The sequence below is a fragment of the Muscardinus avellanarius genome (genome assembly GCF_963383645.1).
Source record: "Muscardinus avellanarius genome assembly, chromosome: 12".
Taxonomy (NCBI): Eukaryota; Metazoa; Chordata; class Mammalia; order Rodentia; family Gliridae; genus Muscardinus; species Muscardinus avellanarius.
Genome location: NC_137798.1, coordinates 75,071,101 through 75,097,392, shown reverse-complemented (window position 1 = coordinate 75,097,392; position 26,292 = coordinate 75,071,101). Strand labels below are relative to the sequence as shown.

Here is a 26,292-nt window from a genome sequence, read left to right as displayed (position 1 = left end):
GAGCTTGAAAGGCTTGCTGTCTTTGAGTGCTCCCAGTGAACTTAGTTTTCTTATCTTCCTTCCCCACTGTTCCTCATATGCTTCCTTCTCTTTGTATAGCCAATACATAATTTAAAGTGACTGATCCCCACCTGGAACTTTGCTGTTCAAAATCTGCAAGTCTCCGTATTCTAATGGAAGAGTAAAGGTATAATTTGAAGGAAAGCTGAAGAAAAGACTTGTTTAGAAAAAAGAAGTTATGTATTTTACTAGGACTGCCAGTGAAAATCAGCTACCACCAAAGAAGGAAAGATCTAGTCTTCTGTCACCGTGGAGAATGCCTTTTTTCTTACCTGGTATGCCTTGAAGCCTAGCTGTATGACATGAAATGAAGAGAAAATTTTTCTTTTTAATCTTCCTTGGGAAGTTTGTGGCCTTTATTTAATTTTTTAACTATATACCTGGTGCCTATATTGGGCACTTTTTACTTTTTTAAAAAAGCAGATCCATATATTTAGTACACAGATATATCCATATATGGTAGTAAAATATTGATGCCTTATGAAAAATTAAAGAGGTGAGAAAATTATTCTGTGGTTTCTAGGTTTTTGGTCTAAAGGATGATCTTAATTGAAGGACTTCAAGAGCTATTTATGGAGTATATATAATGGGAATGAGGAAGTGGGCCTTAAAAGAGGATGCCCAGCCAGAGTCATTAAAAAGTAGTAACTGAAACAACTAATTGAAAAGCATTAAGAGGATAGTATTTCTTTTCCTAACAGCTATGGTGACGTTGAGGTAAATTGACATAATCTGCTCCAATTTGTTAAAAAAAAACTTTGAGGTATAAAGATAAGTCTTACCAATCTCTGGCTACTCTAGTGTCATTTGTGGTACTTCACAGTGCTGCTGAAGGATCAGCTGGGATGATTGTGGTCAAGGTTGTGGCAGTGAGACCAAAACCACCCAACAAGACAACTCTGAAAGGACAAAAGGTAGAGCCTTCAAGGTGGCACCTGCACCCTCTCAGGCTAGCTACCAGTCGTCTTGTGTTTTACGGACAAGCAAAACCCAAGAAAAGGAACTACCCCCCCTTCCCTGGCAGGCATGGACTCTGCTCTGTTTCTCATTAGTTAAGATGAAAACATTTGGATGGCCAGGTTTTGTTTGTTTTTTATTTTGTTTTTGAAAGTCTCTAAACACTAGGTATGGCTTTAATAAGTTAATAAACCATTTTTTCAGAGATGGGGAGGAAATGAGTTTGTTTGTTTAGGGAGTAGGGAAATTTGGTGGGTATTTTGTGAGGAAAGCCCAAAAGGAAAATACAGATTAATGGATGCTAGTGAGTGCCAGGGACACTAGTAAAGTAGGAATCATCCCGTTCATGTTAAAGCACCGAGGATGGCTGATCCAAGGCTAGTTTTCTGATCTTTCTGCCTATCAGGAAGTCATGTAGACCTTTTTTTTTTTTTTTTTTTTTTAGGGGGTGGGGGCTGGAACCCAGGGACCTTCTACCTCTGGGCTACACCCCAGCCCTTTTATTATAAAACGGAATCTCATCAGGTGGATGAGTGTTTCACTACTTGCTGAGGCTGTCCTTGAACCTGTGATCCTCCTATCTCAGCCTTCCAAGTACTGGGATTATACACCACACCCAGCTGAGTGTATACCATTTTGACATAATATGAGAACTTTTCCTCAGGCAATCAGTTGTATCCAGCTTTTAGCACAGACAATCCAGCAATTATTTAACAAGTGTCTTTTGGACATCAGCTTTGTGAAGACAATTGTACAAAGAAGTGAAACACATAGCTTTCATCCAAAAGGGCATTTTGGTTTTATTTGGGAAGAGAACACTTAGAATTAGCAACATAGAGTAGTGTAAATTGGTATCAAATTTGCATTGCAGGCAGCAAAAGAAATTGCTGAGAATTAGGGCACTTGAGAAAGTTCCATAAATGAAGAAAACAAGATAAAGACCCTTAAAGACCTAAAAGATCTTCACAGTCTAGTTAAGAGAATTTGTGAGTAAAAAGTTAAAGGTACATCACCACATTAAGTAATAATTGAAAATAGTAATAAAAGAAGTGATATTGTGCAGAACATGATGTTTTGTTTTGTTTTACAGATTTAGAAAAGCTGTCATATAATGACATCAGGCTGGGGTAGGCCCAGTAAGATCTTGCCTCTGCGTTAACTAGTGATAGAAGAATATATCAATTTATACAGCAAGAAAGAAACTTGTTTTAAATAGTACAAAAACATTTACCGTTCAGCCTTACCTATTCAGTACTTTTTAAGGATTCACAGAGAACCACCGACAGTATTCCAGTTCTCATTTCAGCCAGCCCACTCTGAAGGCTTCTACAGTGGGCCTGTGTACCTCCCAGGATTCACCTCAGGGTTTGAACATTAACTCCTACAAGAACTCCAGACAGAGAAGCAAAGACGAGCAGGAAAGAAAGATAATTGGGTTTTGTTTGTTGGTATATGTAAATAATAAAACGAAAGCACCTATCCCATCATTGTTAAAAGTTTTGCTTTGGTTGATATTAGGAATCTTGATGCACTTTAATAATTTAGGTTTTCTTTGGAATTAAGTAGCAGTTAAAGATCAAAATATTAAAGTTTGAGACAAGTATACTCTTCATTTATATTCTTATTCTATGGAAAACTAAAATTATTATCATGGGTAAGGTATCAGAATCCATTAGAAGTTGTAGAATAAATTCATGTTCTTTATAGATTGTGTAACATTCCTAGATAAACTGTATTTATTGTTCCTACCACCTAAATTGTAATGTTGAAAGCTTTAAAAATTGAATGTAGGTTTTTAACTCCCTATAATTAAAGCATTCCCCAATATTTATCATTATGTTTTATGTGTAATTCTAATAGATATTGTTTGCTTTAGTTATCTCTATTTCCTTTTGCTCTGAAGTATTAACTTCTGTTATACTTGAACCACCCAGATTTATATACTAGAAAAAGGAGAATAATATTTGTTATTGCATTCTGTGCCAGAGCCTGTACCAAACTCGTATGTCTTATAACTTTGAGGTGTAAGTATTGCTATTAAGAGACAGAAGAAGAGAGAGTAAGCTACTTTCCTAAGATTATAGAGGTGGCAATAATTCAGTCAGAATTTTAAGTTGGGACTTCAGGTGCCAGCATTAATGTTTCTTGATTGCTAGTGGTTCTCAAAGTGAAGTCTCTGGACAAATGCATCATCACTACCTGAAAGCTTGTTAGAAAAATAAATCTTTGGGCTTCATCCCAGACCTACTGAATGAGAAACTCTGTTGTGACAAGCAGACATTCATTGTAGTAATCCCTCTAGGTGACTGATACAGCTAAAGTTTGAGATTCACCACTCTGTGTTAGTAGTTGTCCATATTCATAGATTAGAATCATCTGGAGAGCTAGTAAAAGTTTTTATGTCTAATCTATACCTCAGGCCAAATTTTCTAGAGCAGAGACTCAGAAAGCAGTAAAATAAATTTCATCAAGTAATTCCAGTGTGCAGCCTCAGTTGCAAATGTTCTGTGACATCTAAACCTAGACACTATTTAAATTATTAAATTACATATGGACATTGCTCTCATCAAAATCACCTGGACTATTTCTTCAGAGCCCAGCACTCTGAACTTATGTCCCCAATACAGACATGAATTATTTTTCATTTCTTGTGTGCTAATGACAGACTGATCACCCTCCAGCAACATGTCTGATTAGTGAGTCTTTCAATAAATGCATCCTTTGGGAGCCAAATTATAGAGTATTGAAGCTAAAAGATTCTAGAATGAATCTATCTTAGGAATGGGAAAATCAAGGTTCAGAGAGGTAAGCTAACTTTGTCAGCTTGGTTAGACTTAGTCTGTTGCAGAATCCCCCCCCCCTTTTTTTTTTTTACCACATCCATCTTCCCTCTTCAGTCTTTGAATAAGGAATAGAACTGATAGAGTATGAAAATATGAAAAGCATTGCAAGCATCGTGATTGAAAGAGGAGATTCCAGTGAAGAATCTGAGAGACATAATATCCAGTTCAAAGTGGTTTTATAATTCCAATAGTTCTAAGCTAGAGACATGAGGTTTGGTGATGGACATTATCTTTATTATGTCAGAATGCAATTTAAAATAAATTTAAAGAAATTAAATAAAGAACTATAAGCTGTCAAGACCGGAGAAGTGGAAAGTTCATGTAGAGCCAGTAAAGATTTTATTCTAGCCACTTTTCATGAAAATTTTTCTTTGGACAGATGAGGTCCCCCCCCCTTTGTTTCAGTAAGTAGCTAATGAGTGCCAACTATCTGCTAGGTGCTGAAGATACAAAGATAAAATATAGTCACTCTAAGCTGAAATAGTTCAACACCTGGAATGAAGGAGCTTGATATTAAAGTATTTTCCTGACATTACCTAGAAGTCAACAATTGAATTTTGAAATTCTCTACCTTTGGTCTGCAACCAGTTTATAGAATTGTCTGCTATTCCAGCAAAGCCTGTAATGCCATTCCTCTTAACTGCAAATATTTTTGAGACCAGCACTCATTCAAAAGAGTACTTAAGATAAAAAAAGACAGTTTTAAGGAATGTATTCTGTTTGTAACCAGATTCTTAATTGCTATAGACTCTTGCATGGCATTCATATTTACTTATACAGTACAAAGTGTGTAGCCAGGTGTGGTGTGGTGGCACATGCCTGTAACACCAGTACTCCAGAGGCTGAGACAGGAGGATTGCAGATTGGACATCAGCCTCAGCAGTTTAACTAGACCCTGGGCGTGGTGGTGCACGCTTGTAATCCCAGCATTCAGGAGGCTGAGGCTGAAGGATCGTGGTTTGCAGACAGACTCAGCTACTTAATGAGGCCCTCCGCAACTTAGTGAGACTCTGGTTCAAATTAAAAAATAAAAGCTAGGGCAGAGGGTGTAGCTTGGAGGTCGAATGCCCCTGGGGTTCCATCCCAGACCCGCCCCCCACAAAAAAGGGGGGGGCTTGAATATAGCTCAAAGGTGGACTTCTACTGGGTTCAATTCCCTGTATACCCCCACCCCAAAGAAAGCATGTGATTTACTTACCTTTACCTAATGCACTTGTTAATATAAAAACCTGTATTATAAGAAAGCATTGCCGCTTCTAAGAAATCAAGTTATAGCAAACACTAGAACCTGTTTTCTTCACTGTTAATCTTCTTCACTGTTAATCTTCTCAATTTTCTTCACTGTTAATCTTCTCTATTTTTTTCCAGGGAAAAAGGGAAAGGAAGAGGACTGAAGTAGGTTTGCAAATGCAGTTTATTTACCAAAAGTCAATTAAAAAGTAACTTCATTTAAATTTATTAATCACAGGGAAATGGGATGATTCTCCTTTCCACGTTTGCAGATTTGTAAATGAAGAAACTGAATCCCATTTTAATGTGTGTCTGCTGTGTTAATTCAAATATAAGTTTTTTATTGCTGGATACATGTGCATTTTCCCTTCAGGCCATGGTAGTTCTTTTAAGATTATTTTCCTTATGTGCCTCGTTTTGTTCATACTTTGAGTATCATATCACATTGAATCCTTGGGTGCAAACAGCAATTTGTTTCTCAGATCAAATAAATGCCCAATAGCGACCTGGAAAATATGTGGACATAAAACCATGTTATTTAAAAAATAATTACTACAGATTAAATATGTTAATGAGACTAAAAAAATTTGTGATGATCTGAAGTTTTGAAATTTGATACAGGTAGAACAAATAAGATAGTGTCTAACTGTGCTTGTTGAACTATGACATTTAATAAAGAACTTGACTTTGTCGTTGAATTTTTACACTACCTTTTCACTTTATTTTGGAGACTGTTGATTAAATAGACTTATTTTGCTGCCACCTCCTTAGAGTAACAATGTCAAGAGAAAGCACCTCCAACCAGTTTGAGGTTTAACTTCGATGCAGGAGATAAGGAATAGGACACTCGTGTACTGATGATGATAAAAACCGGCCAACAGTCATCAAGCTCTTAACATTTTTGTTATTGTCCTAAGCCCTTCACATATGTTCACTTAATCCTCACAACAATTCTAAGGTAACATGTCCTATTGACCAAAGTCAATCATAGCCAAGCCTGAGTCACTGTGGAAGAAAACTTTACAGTTTCCTCTTGATAGAAGAAATGCAAAGACTGGACATTTATAACCCACCACAGAATACAAACCCAGACCTCAAACAGCAAGTTTGTTTTTTTTTCTAGTTTTTTTTTTTGTTTTGTTTTGTTTTGTTTTGGTACTGGGGATTGAACCCAGCCAGGGACATCCTGCTTCCCAGCCTTTTTTTTTTTTTTTTTTTTTTTGCAGGTCTGGGGATGGAACCCAGGGGCATTCGACCTCTGAGTTACACCCCCTGCCCTAATTTTTATTTTATTTTGAAACCGGGTCTCACTGAGCTGCAAAGGGCCTCACTAAGTAGCTGAGGCTGTCCGTGAACTGCCATCCTCTGCTCTCAGCCTCCCGAATGCTGGGATTACAAGGTGCGCCACCACGCCTGGCCCTATTTTTCATTCTTTATTTTGAAATAGTCTCACTTAGCCAGGCGTGGTGGCGCATGCTTGTAATCCCCGTGCTTGGGAGGCTGAGACAGGAGGATAGCACAGGTTCGAAGCCAGCCTCAGCTACTTAGACCCTGTTTCCAAATAAAATATAAAATAGGTCTGGGAGTATAGCCCGGAGGTAGAAAGCCCCTGAGTTCCACCCCCAGTACCACTAAAAAAAAAAAAAAGAATAAATAAAAATAGGGTAAGGGGTGTAGCTCGGAGGTCGAATGCCTCTGGGTTCCATCCCCAGACCAGCAAAAAAAAAAAAAAAAAAAAAAAAAGAAGAGCCTCACTAAGCAGCTGAGGCTAGCTACAAATCTGCAGTCCTCACTAGACAATAGATACTGTAACTTTCAGGCCTTGGGTCTTTGTACTTGTAGTGGGAAAACATCTATGGACAATAAGCAAAGGGGTGTGACTCCATCACATAACGAATATTTTCTACACATAGTTGATTTTGTCATTGTGTTAAAATCCTGGAGTATACTTATGCAAACTTAGAAGGTATAGTCTATTTCTCCTAGACTACTTATTCTTTATTTTTTTATGGTACTGGGAATTGAACTCAGGGGCATTCTACCTCCTAGTGACACCCTGAGCCCTATTTTTTTTTTTTTTAATTTTGAAACATGGTCTCACTAAGTTGTGGAGAGCCTCAGTTAAGTAGCCGAGGTTGGCTGTGAACCTGTGATCTTTCTCAGCCTCTGAGTATTGGGATTACAAGTCTGTGCCACCACACCTGGCTAGTATATGTAAGAGGAAGTTTACTCAGAAAGCGGCCACATGTGAAGGGGACAGCAAGTCTCAAAACTGCCTCACCATAGACAGGATTTGGGTGTATTGTGGGGGTGATCAAACAGCGTGGCCTATGTGTAACCTGTATGAGCCTCTTCACCTTACTGAGCTGCAATTTGTTCACTATATAAAGTGAGTCCAGAGTGAGTCATGCTGTGCCCTAAATCTTAAAAGGCTTTTGAGGGAATTAGATAGTAGGTTGTCAATGGCAAGAAACCAAAGATTCATAAATTAACCTTTCCATACAAAAGTTAATGAATTTTGGCCATAATTCCAAAAAGTAGCCTTAGTGTGAAAGCTCTCAAGAAGACTCTTGTAGCAATGCTCCTCTATACTGTACAGGTTAAATGCTGGTAGAGCAGACACGCATACATGCTAGATACCTGAATAACTTGCTTACATGTCAGGAACTCATGCAGTCCTTAGGCATTGCATGAATGGCAGAGATGTCTTATTTCCTAGATAAACACTTTTGTATCTTTCTGTCATGTGACAGGTAAGATGGCTGAGCCAGCATTTTAACTGTTCATTACAAACACTGGAAACGCAGAATTGGATTTATATTTCTGGGAAAGCAACAGATCCTATACTAATGAGATTTTGTGTTCATTTTTTTCTTGTGAGAAATATGATGACAAATGTCACAACAAATGGGGAAGCAGAGAGACCATGGGAGTCTATCACCTGAATTATAGGTGGAATTTCTCTGATTTACTTTGGCAACCACAGCATGGTATGGGCCCTGTTCACTAAGCTGTCACATTAGTTTAGCCATACCTTTGTGTGTCCATCAGATAGCTGGTATCTTTAAGGCAAGGATCAGATCTTTTCATTTCTGTGTTCCTAGTCTTCCCTTAGCACCCCCAGAAAGTGGACTTGTATGGTTGTTGAATCAGTGGACAACAGATCTTCATAATTGATAGAGATTGCAGGTGATGTCACAGTTAATGCATTAGCATTAAAGGTTCGGTTATAACTGATAAGACACTACACTGATTACATTCAACCTGAACTTTCTAGGTGTGTGTGTGTATGTATGTATGTGTGTGTGTTGGAGATTGAACCCAGGGACATTCTACCTTTGAACTACACCCCAGCCCTATTTATTTTTATTTTATTTTTGCGGGTCTGGGGATGAAACTCATGGTCATTCAACCTCCGAGCTACACCCCTTGCCCTATTTTTTATTCTTTTATTTTGAAACCAGGTCTCGCTGAGTTGCAAAGGGCCTCGCTAAAGTAGCTGAGGCTGTCTGCGAACCGCAATCCTCCAGTCTCAGCCTCCCAAATGCTGGGATTACAAGCATGCGCCACCACACCCGACCCCACCCCTATTTTATTTTTATTTGGAAACAGGGTCTCACTGGGTCAGTAAGAGTCTCACTTCTTGCTGACTGTCCTCGAACCTGTGACCCTCCTGTCTCAACCTTCCAAGTACTGAGATCACAAGCGTGGGCCACCACGCCTGGCGCGATTTATTTTTATGTCTTTATTAAGCTGGTAAATTTTCCATCTCACAAATATGCACAGAGATTAGAGTATTAGCTTCAAAATGTCTCTCTTCCCCTCCCCTTAGCTGAATTTATCGAGTGGCTGTGTGCCTAGGAGTATCCGAAAAAGACGTTAGTCAAGACCCAGAACCTGTGAGGTAAGAGCTTCCACACAAACTTAATGGTTTCTGGGTAACGGACTCAAATCCTTAAACTCCAATTGCTCGCCGGCATCCCGGAACTAAAGTGCTGAGGCCCCATTTTCTATGCGGACCCTATAGCGTGTTGCGATGAATCCATTACTTCTGCCTGGCGGAAGCACCTCCCGGGAGAGCCAGTCACCAAAGAGTCACCACCTCCTGGAAGGGAAGTGAAATCGAGGGTGTCTTCTTCGGAAAGGGAGCTTAGGACGCGGTGATTCTAGAAGCCGCTCTGGGTCGGCCTGGAGGGGCGTCTAAGCGGCCCGAGAGTTCAGTCATGGTTGCACCCGGGATGATGCGCGCTTTGCGCAAGAACAAGACTCTGCGCTACGGCGTGCCCATGCTGGTGAGTGGCGGTAGGCGAAAGTGAGGCCGGACCGGAAGGGGTGGAGCCTCCTGGTTGCCTGGAGCGGCTGCCGGGAGTGTTAAATGGGAGTCCCGGGGCAACAGGTGGAGAGCTATTAGGCAGTTTTTCTTTCTCCTTCCTTCCTTCCTTCCTTCCTTCCTTCCTTCCTTCCTTCCTTCCTTCCTTCCTTCCTTCCTTCCTTCCTTCCTTCTTTCCTTCCTTCCTTCTTTCCTTCCTTCCTTCCTTCCTTCCTTCCTCTTTCCTTTCTTTCTTTGTCTATTAACTAAAGTTTAACCCAAGCCTGGGTGATTACTAGCTTGGTTCCGGAGTTTCGTGATGAACCAAATAAGACCTTATGAATACAGTGTTTGGCAAGGAAGGAGCCTGCCACATTGTGGCACACCGTGCTGTGTTAATTTATATTTATAAAGCACTTTAAAAGCAGCTTTGGCCCCAGTACCACACCACACACACACGCACACACACACACACACACACACACACACACACACACACACACACACACAGCAGCTTTGGTGTTTATATGGCTGCTTCGAATTTTACATTGAGTTTCCAAGATGTTAAGAAGATAAAGGTTAAGACTGACATAAGACCAGCTGGAATTGGAAGCCAGACAACTACCTTTTTTTGTTGTTTGACCCGTGAACAAGTTATTTTGCTTTGGCAAGCCTCCATGTTACAGCATGTGAAATTAAGCCAAGCTTATGAGCAAAAGCTGACTTTTTAAAAATACAGAATACTTATGATGGGGATTGAGCCTGTATTGATTGCTAATAAGGGCAGTATTAATTGTTAATAAGGACAAACTTTCATACTTAGGAAGAACAATAAAATCATCTTCTCAGTCAGCCAATAGCTGCAGCCAAGGTTGACCTTGGTCAGCTAAAAGCTGGCTGTTAGCCACGCCAAACACTGAATGCTGAATTTACAGACACCTACACTTAGAAAAGAATTATGCAGACTCACAGAAGTTTAGAGATGGAAAAGAAAGCTGTATTAACCCAGTGTTAGTTATTAATAACACAGAATAATTATAGCCCCAAACCTTCATATTTAAAAAGACTATTCCTGTGTCTTTTTCTTCTTTATCATATATTTTAAAAAAGCTTTTGACATAGTAACTTAGCAGATAGAGATAAGGGGATGCTGAGAACTTACTAAGGACACAGGCAGACAGTACAGCTTTAAATTTAGAGAACAAAAAATAAAGAATAAAAAGGGCTTCTACCTTACAGCCCCCCTGACTTTGTCAACTAAGTAACACATTTTGATCAGTGATATCAGAGCCACCTGTCCTTGTGATGATGAACAAAGAGGGGGGGGGGAGAAAGAAAGACTCATATAGCAGAGATAGCTAATGGGCCAGCACCTGCTTTTTGGTGTGAAAGGAAGACTATTGGCTAGTAGTATAAGAGGGACAAGATAATTGATTCCTATAAAAATACTGCATTCTCAAGAGCCTCACTGTCTCACCTCAGATACTCCATCATGTCTCTCTCTGATGTGATGCTTTCCTTGCTCTGCTCCCCCCCTTCTGTCTATAATAATAAAATCTTGTTTAAATTTGCAGCAGTTCTGTTTCTTTTTCCTAAACCAGCCAAGAACAAAATCCCACAAAGACATCATCCCAATGTATAACAGTTCATTACTTTGGTGTGAATTTTGGCACAGGTAAACTTAACCAGCTCTTCCATTTAAGCAGAAATAAAAGTGAGGGAGACGATCTTAGAAAGGAAGTGGGCATTTTTAATCTCTCATTTATTTAAAAAATTTTATAATTGTTGTAATTGGAGATTTGTTTGTTACCTGATTGTTTTTGCAGTAGTAGGGATTGAATCTAGGGCCTTGCACAAACTAGGCAAATTCTCTACCACTGAGCCATCCCAGCTCTGTCATTGTTCTTTTAAGTATTTTATGATTGCTCCTTTAAAATTCTTGTCAGATAATTCTAGCATCCAATTTATCTCCAAGTTAGCATCATTTGATAGTCTCTTCTCATTTAAGTTTTTTTTTTCTGGTTCTCATTATGACAAGCGAGTTTTTATTATAGCTTAGACATTTTGAATGTCCAAGAAAGGAAAGTATATCCTATTTAATTCTTATACTTTAGCAAGTAGTCGCCATGTTTAGGCTTAGCTTATAGGTAGTAGCCTACTTTGGGTTGTTTCCTAATAATTCATATTGTGGAGCTGTTGTAGTGCTAATCTGATCTGCTTTGGTCGCCTAGTACCATGGTAACTCCTGCTTATTCATGTCCATGTGTGATGTTGTGACCAACATAAATTTTTGTAAGCCAAAGTGTTGATGGGAGTCACAAAAGAAGTGAATATAGACAGAGAAAAAGATCAAGCATTGTGTCTTGGGGTAAGCCAACATTAGAGGCTTAATGAAAACTTTAGCAGCTTCCCCTCAAGCCAACACTAGAGTATATAGGAGGAACTAGTAAAAGTGACTGAAATAAAAGAAAAAACAGGTGTAGGAGAAGAGGAGGGCATGATTGTTCAAATTTTGTTTACCAAATAAGATGAAAACAGAGTTAGCTAATTTGAATGCCAGTTATGGTTGGAATGACCTTACAAGTGGATGGAGAATCAAGTATAGAAAACCCACTTGAGGAATTTTCTTGCAAATAGAAACGAAAGCATAAGTGAGTTCTAGGAAAGTTTGTTAGTAGACAGGGGAAATGATAGCATTTTATGATGAATTGTGTAGAAGTGAGCAAAATTTTGATGCTACAGGAAAGGGGAGAACTTATGGATCAATGTCCTTTAGTAGATAAGGGAAAATGAGACCCCGTGCACAGTGAAAGCATTTAGTTAGGAGTGTGGATTCTCTTGTAGCAAGTGGTAGGTGGCGCAGTGCAGTTTAGATGCTAACTTCCCAGAGATTGGTTGAACTTTACAGGCTAAGAGCATAGCCCTCCCCAAAATTCCTCTCTCTTCAGACATCAGGTACAAGCTCAAAGATTCTCTAGCAACAGGTGATTTTGAACAGCTGTTTACAAATCGAGACATTCTCAGTCCCTCCTCAGGTTCAATAATTCACTAGGATGACTCACAGAACTAAGGTGAGTTCTTTTATCACAATGACCATTTGATTATAAAGTTTACAAATTAGAAGCTGGGGCTAGTGGCACACAATTATAATCCCAGTACTTGGGAGGCTAAGACAGGAGGATCACAGTTTCGCAGACAGCCTTAGCTACTTGGTGAGGCCCTTTGAAATTTAGTGAGACCCTGTTTCAAAATAAAAAAAAAACAGGGTTGGGGGTGTAGCTCAGAGGTAGAATGTCCCTGAGTTCATTCCCTAGTACCAAAAAAATTAAAAGTTAATTAGAACAAGCCAAAAGAGACACACATGGCACTGTCTAGGAGGGTCCTGAAATGAAGCCTCTGTGTCTTACATTGATACAAAAAGGAAAATAGGAATTGAACTTTATTTTTTTTTTCCCAAGTGACCAGACTTCAGCTTTAGGATGAGGAATTAAAGCCAATTTGATTTTTGAAGAGATGGTAAAATAGCAATGACAGGTGGGTTTATTGTTTAAGGCTCACCACATGCAAAGAAGCATATTTCATGAGGTTCCTTTATCATTGATAAGAAAATGAGGAACAGTGTTCTGCAATTGGCTTATCTTTCAAAATCACAAAATTGAAAGAATTTTGGTCTTGAAGAAATAAGGCCAGAGTTTTATTTCTGGGTTTACCCTGTGTATTCATGGTGTTAAACACTTTAATCAAAGCAAATCTTACAGAATTTGAGCAAATAAGGTTCATGAATCAAGGAGCACTCAGAACCAGAACAGGTTTAGGGAGCTTCTTCTACAACATGGCAATGAATATAGTAGCCTCCCATATCTGAGATTTTACTTTCTGCAGTTGGGCTATCAAATGTCTGGAAATAGTAAATGGAAAATTCTGGAAATAATTTAAGTAACTTTTAGGAGCCGGGTGTGGTGGCGCGCTTGTAATCCCCGCGCTTGGGAGGCTGAGACAGGAGGATCGCGCAGGTTCAAAGCCAGCCTCAGCTGGCTTAAGAGACCCTGTTTCCAAATAAAATATAAAATAGGTCTGGGTGTGTAGCCTGGAGGTAGAAGGTCCCTGAGTTCCATCCCCAGTACCACCAAAAATAAATAAATAAATAAATAAATAAATAATAATTAATAATAATAACAAATAAATAAATAAATAAAATAAAGTTTAAGTAACTTTTAGTACAGTGTAATTTTTATAATTTTTTATAATTACACTGTACTAAATTAGTATATATTTTATCATTAGTTATTATTGTTAGTCTCTTACTCTTCCCAATTTATAAATTAAGCTTGTCATAGGTATGTCTATAGGAAAATAAAACAGTATATATAAGGCTCAGTATTATCCTAGATTTCAGGCATCTGTGGAATGTCTTCAAATGCTTCCTCCCCTGCATTTACTCTGAAAAGATGACTCACCAGGAAAAATAATCTTTAGTATTTATAGAGTCTAACTTTGTTGTTGTTTAGATTAAGTGATTTATAGATAGGCTAGCTGGGCCTATCACAGTACTTGAGAGGCTAAGAGAGGAGGCTTGAAGGTTTGCAGCCAGCCTTAGCTACTTAGTGAGGCTCTCAGCAACTTAGTGAGACTCTGTTTCCAAATTAAAAATAAAATAGATCTGGGATGTAGCCCAGAGGTAGAGTGCTCTGGGGTCTAGCCCTAGTACCACCAAAAAACAAACAAACAAAAAACCCAATAGGATAAATCCTGTTTAACTCTTTCCTTTCTTTGTTTTAGTTGCTGGTAGTTGGAGGTTCTTTTGGTCTTCGTGAATTTTCACAAATCCGATATGATGCTGTGAATATTAAAGTAAGAAATATAATTGTAGTTTGATTTGTGCCTGTGGGTATGTATGTTTGGGGTTAGAAGTGCTAGGCAGTATAGTTAGCAGTCTGAGTAGCTTGTCTTGCTTTTTAAAGACAGTATACAATTTGTGCATTCTTGTTCTTTAAAATGCCATTAATGATTATATGTAAGTCAGTCATGAAATATAAAGGATTTAGTAATCTTTCTCATTGACTAGGAAATTTGCATTTTTGTTAGTTTTCTCCTACAACACATTGTCTGGTGTAGTTCTAGCATTTAGAAGGGAATAACATGGGTCAGCAGTTTTACTTCATTTTATTTCTCTAGTTATAATGATTTTATATTACTATCAGTAACTTTAAAAATTATAGTGATATAATTTACCCATTGTAGTAACCAATACTAAAATAGAGAAAATATTCTTATTATAAAGATACCTTTTTTTAAGTGTCTAACCAGTGTTAGGGCTGTACTTAGTTCCTTAATTTTACAGGTGAGGAAACTACGACGCAGAAAGCTTAAGTATCTTGCCTTGAGGTCATGAGCCTTTTTCAGAGTAGATCTAGGAGTCTCACCCTCCGTGATTACATATTTGCTGTCAAATTCATGCCAGATGTTACATAAGAACTCTGGTTCATTCATTGGAAAGGCTGTAGTTTTTGTGTGGCATAAATATGATATCTGAAGTTTTTTCAAGTAATATGTGTATGTCAATTTGCATTTTAGAAATATCTGTCTTGCTGTGAAGTACAGGACGGATGAAGATTAGGGAAGCAAGGTCGAAGGGAAGAAATTGTTTAGATTCAAAGTAAAAAGATTTTTCAGGACTCTGTGGGACTAAAATAGATAATCAATAGTGTGGCCTGAATGTGTGGTGACAGTAAAGAGAAATGAATGGGTTCCAGAAAAAAATTTAGTAGCTAGTGGATATACATAACAACCAGAGTGATGTATGTCATATAAAAATATTATGACTAATTCTAGAATGTTTTTAAGTACAAGAAAGTGCAAGACCCATAAGGTGGCCACAAAAATCAGCTGAAAGGAACAGCTTTTAAATATTGGTGTGACATAGATATGCCATAATTTATTTGCCATCCTAAGGGTTGTTGCTATTGGTTTGTTTGATTGCTTGTTTTTCCTGGGTGCTGATGCTAACAACCATGAACCGTGATAATAGATTGGATTATGCCAAGTAATCTGATTTAAGTGTGCAGTTTAAGTACATGGCCCTCATACATTGCACTTATGAGCAGGAACAGACTTTGACTTTGCCTGTCCCTTGTACTTTATAGTAAGAGTGATAATTTAATTTTTAGCATTATAAATATTGTGACTATATCCTAAGATTCAGATAGTGAAAATGAGAGCAATTGTAAAACCAATGCCAGTGTAATCCAAACACCACTGAAAAAGAAGGCTAAATAATCATGTTATTTTAATGACAGATGAACACATGCAACTGGATTAGGGAGTTAAGTAACCCAAACAGAGCATACCGTACAATATGTAAAAAAGAAAAAAAAAAGTGAAATTGGGCATATTGGAGACAGGGATATGAAAACACATGAAGACTGAATCTCATGTATCCAGGACGAGACAGGCAAGTGCTTATAAATCAATCCTAAGTTTATTCATCTCTTCCCATAACACCAGTAATCAGACTAAACTAGCAGATGTTCAGTTAGCTTGTGTATATCATACTAACAGGAACATTCATTACTTTGTAGCCTTAATTGACCTATGAAACTGAGTAAAGTGATGTTTTTCTGATTCATAGATCAGAACTAAAATATCCTGGAGATAAAGAAAAGGGAAATTCTGAAACCAGATTTGTTGACCCTCTTATGTATACAGTTGATTCTCTAAAATCTTACCAAGGATCATGCTTTCTATTGTATGTCAAGTGATGAAGTAAATATATAAGAAATGCTTATCTTAATTCTTATGTTCTATGATTTGGAAAAAAAATGGAGGTTTGAATTGTCTTCTGATTCCTTTTGAAGACTTTAAATGATACCACAGAAAACATAAAACAAGTTGTTAATTTCTTATAAAATGTCACTTTTGCTCAGTTTTCACTCTAGTTCCTTTATGAGACTTTATTCAGATGTATATTAGACTATTTAATTATAATCTACCTTTTTATGTTTTGATCCCCACCTCCATTCTTTATTTTTCTTTATTTTGATTTACATTCTATTGTGTTATCTTCTGGTGACTAAAACTATCTTTTGTTCTGTCCAGTCTCTTACTGAAGTCATCCTTAGAGTTTGTGATTTGTTGTATTTTTTTACTTTTGAACTATACATTTAATTCTTTATATCCAGTACTCTAGAGAAATCTTCCATGTTGTTTTATCCATTTTTTCTTAGATGTTTTGAATATAAGTTATCATTACTTTAAAGTTTTGTCTTTAGCCATAGGATCAACTTTAGATCTACCTTTATTGTCTCTTTCTCTTGTCTTTTTTTGGTACATCTATGAACATACCTCATAATTTTTAAATTAAATATCGAACAACTATAGAGTCCAGATAGTATTATTTTCCTTTAAAAAGGGTTTGTCTTTTTTTTTTTTTTTCTTGCTAGGCAGCTAGAGTGGGGGATGATTGCCTTAATACCTGGGAGTGAGCTAGGTCATGGTTTAGTTTTGGTTTAAGTACAACTTAGTCTATCTCTACTTCTTCCTTATTCCTAGAATACAACCCTATATGGCTTTCAGTTGAGAACTCCGGGAATTCGGCTCTGCTTTTCAATTTTCCAGCCTGGTTCTATACTCTTGTCTAATGCAGTTCAGAATTTAGGAACAGCTTTGAGGGAGATCTCTGTTGTGTGTCTTTGATCTCTGTTTTTGTCATCATAGTCCTGTGTGATGATTTCTCCAGCCCCCAGTAGTAGTCATCTACCTGTTTTCAAGCCTTGGTTCTTATTCTGTAGCTGTTTTTGGCATGTGTACCTAGCAGGGGAAAATTGGACTTTCAACTCCAATTCTCAGCTTTTGTGGAAGCCTCCCATTATTGGGTCTTTATTAAATCCCAAGAGAATGCAGGTAATAGGGGTTTGGGGCTCATTTTTGTGTGTGTGAATTACTTTGACATCATTGGACACAATTCCTATTTTTTACAGAAAAGGCATAGGAAGATAGTTTATCAAAATGTACAATGGGGTAACATCTTAAGAGGTTTAATTTTACGGTATGCTGATGAGGCAGAAACTGCACATGATCAAACTGTACTTAGAATTCTAAAACCTCTAGCATTCATAATATACTTTTTCTTTCAGTCATCTATCTCATCTTTTCTCTTCATGCATCATACTAGTGGAATCCTCCAGTTATATACTTCTAGTTTACTAATTTGTCTTGGGCTCAGTTCAGTCACCACTATTCAGATACCCTTTTTTGGAAGCCTTCATAATCATCAGCTCTGAGATCACCTCAGTCCAAGTTGGGAGGGGCACAAACTGCCCACTCAAGTGGGAATTTGCTTATATTCAAGTAAGTTTTCAAGGACCAAATGGGACTGAGCAGGTGGAAGCAGGGAAGCAGGTGCTTCCCAGACTTGTTTACCTTTTTCTTCCCTGATTCATCCATGACTACCTTGCTGTGTTTTCCTGATTCACCCCATGACTGCTTTGTTGGCTCCTGTGTTTAGTAATTTTACAGTGTTTTGGATAAAACTCTCAATAAAAGAAAGACTCTGATTAAAGAGCTCAGGAGATCTCTGTCTCCTCCCCAGCTGCCCTATCCCTCTAAAAATAATTCTGACTCCGAGTCATTCATGCAGAGACTTTAAATCTATCAGCACCATTCTACTACAATTCCTTTTGAGCTGTATTGTTTTTATGCTTGTTTCAGTAATCACACTCTTCCTTCCTAAAGATTTTACCTTACACAGGTAACATGGAATCAGCTCCTATGTGCCAATATGGGTGGGATCCTGATTTTTTCATAGATACCTTTTTAATTCTGGTCTATGGAAGCTGCTTTTTTTGTTTGTTTTTCAAGTGTAGTATTTATTAGCATTTTAAAAATTCTATCTATATAACCTAATTTAAGTTCATGGTTAATAGTGGAGGCAAAGGGCCAATGCTCAATGCCAAACTCTGCCTCTTTGACAAGTTATTCAAGCTTCCTATGTCCTATTTTCCTTATTTGTAATAGTAGGGATAAAAATACTACTTAGTCAGGTGCAGCTGTGCATGTCTGTAATCTCAGCAAGTTCCAGTCCAGCCTGGGCAACTTAGTGAGACCTTCTTATCTCAAAGGAGAAATAGGGCTGAGGATATAATTCAGAGATTTGGGTTCAATCCCTAGTACCATAACCAAACAATCAAATAAACTTGTTTTGTGAAGATTAAGCAAGATAATATATTTCAAAACGCCTGACACATAACAAGTGCTTAGTAGATTGAGCTGATTTTAGTTGTGGCAGTGGTGTGGTCCATAAGTTATCATTACATCACTGCAGTGGATAGTGGGAAAATTTGATATGTGTTTTAAGCTAGTCATACTATCCCAGCCATCTTTTTTATACTTTTAAAGTTGAAAATTGAATGTAAAAAATTAAATACTTATACTTCCTCTTTCTTTCCTACAGATTGATCCTGAATTGGAAAAAAAACTGAAAGGGAATAAAATATCTTTAGAGTCAGAATATGAGGTATAGTATATCAAATGGGCTATGTTTTGAAACAGTCTTACTAATCTTGGCATGGCTGGTTCTATCTGCCTTAATATAAACTTATATTAGTAGTGTAGGGAAAATATTTATTTTGAATATATAGTATTTGGTAAGCTATAAGTTAAGTATCTCTTACCTGAAATACTTGGGCCAGAAGTGTTTCCAATTTTGAACTTTTTTCAGAAAGACTTTATTGCTTGAGCATCTCTAGTTTAAAAACCTTGAGCCTGAGCCGGGCATGGTGGTATATGCCGCTAATCCTGGAACTTGGAAGGCTGAGAAAGGAGGACTGCAGGTTTGAGGACATCCTCAGCAACTTTGTGAGATTCTCAGCAACCTAGAAAGACCCTGTTTTAGAACAAAAAATAAAAAGGACTGGTTTTATAGCTCGGAGGTAGAATGCCCCTGGATTCATCCCCAGCACCACCATAAATAAATGAATAAATAAATAAATAAATAAATAGCTAGCCAGGCATGGTGGCGCAAACTTGTAATCCCAGCATTTGGGAGGCTGAGACAGGAGCTTCACTCTTTAGTGAGGCCCTTTGCAATTCAGGGATACCCTGTTTCAAAATAAAAAAATAAAAAAATTGGGCTGGGAGTGTAGCTTGAAGGTAGAATGCCCCTGGGTTCCATCCAGGGGTAAAAAATATCAGTCAATCAATCAATCAATCAACCAATCAATCCCAAATCCAAAACGCTCTAAAACCTGAACTCCTTCCTTCCTCTCTCCTCCCTCCTTTCATCCCTCTTTCCTTCTCCCTTCATTCCTCTTTCCCTTCCTTTCCCTTCTCTTCCATCCTTCCTTCCTCTTATTTTTCCTTCTTCTTATGGGGGATCAAAACTATGGCCCTGCCCATACTGAGCAAGTGTTTTACTGAGTTACACCACCACCCAAAATCTGAAGCTTTTGAACGTCATGTCATTGCCTAAAAGATTTTGTTTTCAGAGCATTTGGGATTTAGGGAAATTCAGCCCTATATTTTTTTTTGTGTGTGTGTACATACATATGTATATATGTATATATATATAGAACCCTACATAGTCATTTGAAAAGAAAAAAGTGATGGATCCATATTTCATATATTATAAATATATAAATTCCACATGGATTAAGAATTTAAAAATCAAATGATAGACGTATTAGGAGGAGAAAAATGCAGATTTTTTTGTGTGTGTTAAGTCAGAAAAAGCCTATTTAAATGTATAAAATGCAGAGCTGCAAAAATGAATATGGATGAGTTCATACATAAAAATTCAAAGGTCCAGCCCCAAAAATGTTGTATATAAAGTCAAAAGTGAGAAATCCTAAAAATATTGTTTATGTTATCTTGGGTAATTAATTTATTTAAATATGGTAACTGGATGTTCTTGCTCAGCATACACATACAGCCAGTGTTTGATCACTCTCATGTCTTGCAGAGTTTCTGTGAGGAATCTTTTCTTCAAAAGATCTCTCAAGACTGAACATTTTACATGGGCTTGTTCTGTCAACCTTGTTATATAATAATTATTTTAAATTCTCATACACATATGTCTTATTTTATCTAGATAATGGCTGAAGGCAGTGTTTACATTTCCTATTTTCCTGGTAAAAAACCTTTTTATACTGTTAGAGAATTTTATAACTGTACTTTCAAGTACTTTGCCTTCTTTTTTTTTTTTGGTGGTACTGGGGTTCCTGGAAGCCCTTCTACCTCCGGGCTACGCTCCCAGACCTATTTTATATTTTTGAAACAGGGTCTCCTAAGCCAGCGCGCGCATCTGGCTTCAAACCTGCGCGATCCTCCTGTCTCTGCCTCCCAAGCGCGGGGATTACAAGCGTGCGCCACCACGCCCGGCTAAGTACTTTGCCTTCTTCTTGCATGCTAGATTAATGGAATTTTGTTCCTTCATATATATTGAATACAAATTCTTGATTTTTAGAAGGCAGTGTGTTTTTTTTTTTAAATTATCTTGTTTTTTTATTTTCTGCAGGTCTGGGAATGAAACCCAGGGGCATTTGACCTCTGAGTTATACCCCCTGCCCTGTTTTTTATTCTTTTATTTTGAAACAAGAGTCTACTAAGTTGCAGAGTGCCTCATTAAGTAGCTGAGGCTGTCTGCGAACCGAGATCCTCAGGTCTCAGCCTTCCAGATGCTGGGATTACAAGCGTGTGCCACCATGCGTGGCTGAAGGCAGTGTTTACATTTCCTATTTTTCTGGTAAAAAATTCTAACTTGCTACTTGAGGGTACATAAGTACCCTGCCTGGCACGATGAAGGCTTGTCTGGGAATAAGTTTTCCTTCTAGTTCTTTTTGAAATTATAACATTTGAGAACTTAAAGAAACCATATAAACTATGTGGCCCACATTTTCAATATTACTTAGTAGAGAATTAATGCCTAATTGGTTTAAATCACTTATCCAAATTTATACAGCTAATTAACAAAAGAGTAGTACTTAGTTTCCAAATGACAAGGTAAGTTTATACTGTTTTCCCCATCTTGGGATATAAGTTATCCTGTGTTCTCTCAGCCTCTTTTTAAATATCTTCAATTATTCCAGAACAGCCAAAGAATTAGATGTTAAAAGTAATTATTAGAGTAATGGTTAGTATAAGGCTGAAAAAACTTTTTGTTCTTATCCTTTATCCTGTGTTTACTTCCATTTTCACTAAATGATGGTTAGAATGATCCAAACTGTAGTTGAAACTAGTTTTGACTACTCAAAAGGATTTTCTCTTGATAACTGTGGGGAAAGTTTTATTTTGAAGCCCAGGTTCATTTCTCAGGTCAAATCACTTTTCTTTCTTTTCTTCCTTGTAGAAGACTTTAAGGTCTCCACCTTTGTTCTTTTCTTCTCATTTTTACCATCAACCATGCTAACTCTTTTAGTTCTTATTATGGTAGACCTTCAGAGTGTGTGTGTGTGTGTGTGTGTGTGTGTGTGTTGGGAATTGAACCCAGGGATATTCCATCTCTGAGCTAAAACCTCAGCCTTCCTTATTTTTATTTTTTAAAATTTTTATTGTGATACTGCAGATTGAACGCAGGGGAATTCTACTTCCAAGCTACACCTTCACTCTCATTTTATTTATTTTTATTTATTTATTATTTTCTTTTGGTGGTACTGGGGTTCCTGGAACCCCTTCTACCTCCGGGCTACACTCCCAGACCTATTTTTATACTTTTTTTAAAAAAACTTTTTTATTTTTTAAATTTATTTTTATTGGTGCATTGTAATCATATATCACATTAGAATACAAGACTTGAGAGGATATACAAGCACACATCATCCAATTAGCCCTCATCCAGCCCCCACCCCATTCCATCCCCCTCCCTCGATCCCATGCTTGTTTGGTGATTAACTTTGATACATTTGTTTATGTACCTCCTGCCTTTTAAAGAGGCCCCATCCTCCCCTATTCCATACCCTCTGATTGGTCACCTTAATTGCTTCACCATAGGACCCTTTCTATAGCTCGACCTCTTCCTGTTGTCCCTTTCCTCCTAGTTATTGCTGATTAGGGGAAGCATCTGGTTTTTGTATTCTGTGATATTTCTCTGTGCATGCTGCACTGCAAGTACCGATCCCACTCTTGACGGCCCCAGTAGTGGCCTGGCTACCCGGTGGACTGATCCAGACCTCACTGGCTCAAGCTGCGGCCTTGCCTCATGGGAGGCCCCGATTCTGGTCTCGCTGGCCCCAACACTGGCCTAACCCCTCAGCTGGCTCTGATCCCGGCCTCGGTGGCCCCAGCACCGGTCTAGCCTCAAGGCAGGCTCAGATCCTGGCCTCGGAGGCCTCAGTAGGGGCCTTGCCTCACGGCAGGCTCCAATCTCGGCCTCGCTGGCCCCGGCACTGGCCTAACCCCTTAGCAGGCTCCGATCACGGTCTTGGAGGCCCCAGCTCCGGCCTTGCCTCACAGCAGGCTCCGATCCCGGCCTCTCTGGCTCCGGCACTGGCACTGGCCTAACCCCTCGGCAGGCTCCGATCCTGGCCTCGCTGGCCCAGCACTGGCCTAACCCCTCAACAGGCTCCGATCCTGGCCTCGGAGGCCTCAGTAGCGGCCTTTCCTCACGGAAGGCTCTGATGCTGGCCACTGGCCCCGTCACCGGCCTAACCCCTCGGCAGGCTCCGATCCCGGCCTCGATGGCCCCAGCACCGGCCTAACCCCTCGGCAGGCTCTGATCCCAGCCTCAGAGGCCTCAATAGCGGCCTTGCCTCACGGAAGGCTCCGATGCCAGCCGCTGGCCCCGGCACTGGCCTAACCCCTCAGCAGGCTCCGATCCCGGCCTCGGAGGCCCCAGCACCGGCCTTGCCTCACAGCAGGCTCCGATCCCGGCCTCACTTGCCCCAGCACCGGCCTAACCCCTCGGCATGCTTTGATCCTGGCCTCAGAGGCTCCAGCACCAGCCTTGACTCATGGCAGGCTCCAATCCCAGCTTTGCTGTGTTCGTCGCCAGCCTCACCCCTCGGCAGGCTCCAATCTGAGCACCCTCTTCACTCAGCCATTTGTCCCACGTTCTCCAGGGTGCGTGCTGGTAGCATTCTGCCCCTGGGGTTATTACTTCAAAGGTTCCAGGTGTAATGCATCAGATCTCTGCCTCCCCTGAGTACTGGCCACTGCCATTGCCACTGCCTCCACCATTTCAAATCTTTCCCAAGCTCTTTTTCTTTCTGAATGTTGTCCAGTGTTCCTGAGCATACGTGACGGTAGCATTCGACATTTGGTGTAATTTCTCCAAAAATTTAAGGTTGGTAGGATCCTATTTCTGCTTCTCCTGAATACAAGTCTCCACCGCCATCTCAGAGACCGCTTCTAACACTGCCTTTCTCCTAGGTCTCCGCTAAACTCTCTCCTTACAGGTGATGTCCAAGATTCTTAAGAATGTAGAGAAGAAGCAGTCCTCCTTCACGGGGAATTTTTCCAAAAGTTCCAGTTCATTTGGATAAGTTTTGTCTGCATCTCCAGTATCCTGGCATCCGCCACAGTCTTCTAGACCCCTCTCCGATATTTTTCTTTTTTTTTCCTTTTTTTTTATATAAATAAGAGAAGACAGTATGTGTGGTTTGAGGAGGTTGTGGGATCAGGCACTCAGTAGCACTGTGACCCGGGCCCAGTTTCCCGAGGGGTCCAGTGTGCTCTGCAGGACGCCGCCTGGGGCCCAGAGTCCTGTGACCTGGGCCCCAGCTCTTCTGGGGTCCAGCGTGCCCCTCCTGACCCCTTCCCGGGACCCATGGTCTTACGACCGGGCCCGGTTTCTCCAGGGGTCTGGTGTGCTCCGTGCGGTCCGGCCTGGGGCCCAGAGTCCTGTGACCCGGGCCCTGGCTCTTCTGGGGTGGTTCCTATTTTTATACTTTTTAAATTTGGAAACAGGGTCTCTTAAGCCAGCACGCTGGCTTTGAACCTGCGCGATCCTCCTGTCTCCGCCTCCCAAGCGCGGGGATTACAAGCGTGTGCCACCACGCCCCGCTTCATTTTATTTTTTTATTTTGAAACAGGGTCTCACTATGTTGCCTAGAGCTTCCCTGAGTTGCAAAAGCTGGCTGCAAACTCATACTCCTCATGTTTCAGTCTCCCAAATCCTGGGATTACAGGCATATGCCACCATGCTTGGATTATTTTTTATTTTGAAACAGGGTCCCACTAAATTGATGAAGGACTCACTAAATGTCTTAGCCTCCCAAGTACTGAGATTTCATTTGTTTGCTACTGTGCCTGGCATAGCCTTCAGTCTTGTACTTTTGTTCTAACTTCTTCACTTGTGCACTTATAAATAAGGCATGTAGACTATTCTTTATTAGTAGTTTAATATTTTAGGCATTAACATCAGTAGCAAGTGAGAAAAGCCGTAAACCCAAAGAAATAGGACCCTTTTCTCCATTATTATGCTTGGTTTGCAGTTGGTTTACTTGCTAACATTGTAACTTAGTGCCTATTGTGTTCTTGTTCTTCTCATTTGCTCATTCATTCAGGGATCTCCTAATCAAAGCCATGGAGGTCTTATGCTAATACATGTACCTTTAACTTTGTGGTTCTATAGAAAATAAAGGATTCCACTTTTGAAGACTGGAAGAATATCCGAGGCCCGAGGCCTTGGGAAGATCCTGACCTCCTCCAAGGACGAAATCCAGAAACCCTTAAGACTAAAACAGCCTGACTGCTCTTTTTTTTTTTTTTTTTTTTTTTTTTGTTGCTGGGGTTGGAACCAAGGGATCTTCTACCACCAGGCTATACCCCAGCCCTATTTTTTTTATTTTTTATTTGGAAACAGGCTCTTGCTAAGTTGCTGAGAGTCTCTAAGCTGAGGCTGACTTCACACCTGCAATCCTCTTGTCTCAACTTCCCAAATAGTGGGATTACAGGTGTATACCACCACCCCCAGTTTCATTCTTCTTTTTAAAATAAAATGTTATCAATGAGACATATTCCTCATCCAGTGGGGAAAAAATTTCAGATCTGCAGAAACTTGGAAATAAGTAATTTGATGGCTGATCATCTTGATTAAAAAGTCAAGTACAGGTTTTTACACTTTGCTGGTAGTCTACTTGCAAATGAAAGTATCTGTATTGACCACATATATACACCTTTCAATAAAATGTGAATACTGATACCAAAGTGTATAATGGATTCTGTTCTCTAGCTAGCTAGATTTCCTTTCCACCAGCTGCTGGGCAACTTTTGCCACTTTATTCTGATTACTAATGAGAAGAGTAAACTTGGATCTAAATTCTTACAATAAAATTGAGCAGTAACTATACATCTATAAGAAAATAATAGTGATCATAATCTATTAACAGTCTTGGCTATAACACATATGTAGTGTGGTAAGCAGTCTTTGAAGCCCACCTGATGGTTGTATTGATGCCAGTAGACATGTTAAGGAAACTATATAATTCTCAATTGAGCCCAAAATACTAAAGTAATGCATGGTTGTAAGCAAATATGGCAAATTCAGAGGTAATCCAGAGATGACCACGGTTTTGAAACATTGTTAAGGCATTTTCTTGCTTTAGCATAATTTGCATGCAAGTTGACTCTAGCTTTATGTTTATTTCTTAACTTTAGGTTTACTATGATCTGGTCCCTAAGCAAAAGGATAGGAAAGTTAGTTTTGTTTTTAACTTGTTTTCTTCTTTTAACTAACCCTGTTTTAGATGGCCTTAATTTTTTGTATTCTAGTATTTTCATTCTGATTTCCAAATGTTTAAAAGTCTCAACTAAAATACTCTCATTATAATTGCCAAAAAATTATAAATCCACTTCACCTTTCCCCAATCAAATTTTGCATTCTTTTCAGCAGATTAGTTTTATTAAAACAGAGTAAGCTGATTATATAGTGGTGATAATCTGTGATAGATATGATTCATAAAA

General features: G+C 39.1%; 1 protein-coding gene across 1 annotated transcript; it reads left to right on the top strand.

The window, feature by feature from the left end:
• Positions 1-9,313: 9,313 nt before the first annotated feature.
• LOC308271344 (cytochrome c oxidase assembly protein COX16 homolog, mitochondrial) lies at positions 9,314-25,078 on the top strand (the record flags this gene model as incomplete). The annotated part of the gene is made up of 4 exons (XM_080707647.1): positions 9,314-9,382; positions 14,179-14,250; positions 18,848-18,910; positions 24,962-25,078. 4 exons carry the CDS (start codon positions 9,314-9,316, stop codon positions 25,076-25,078), a joined length of 321 nt encoding a protein of 106 aa, XP_080563773.1.
• Between the last annotated feature and the right edge of the window lie 1,214 nt (positions 25,079-26,292).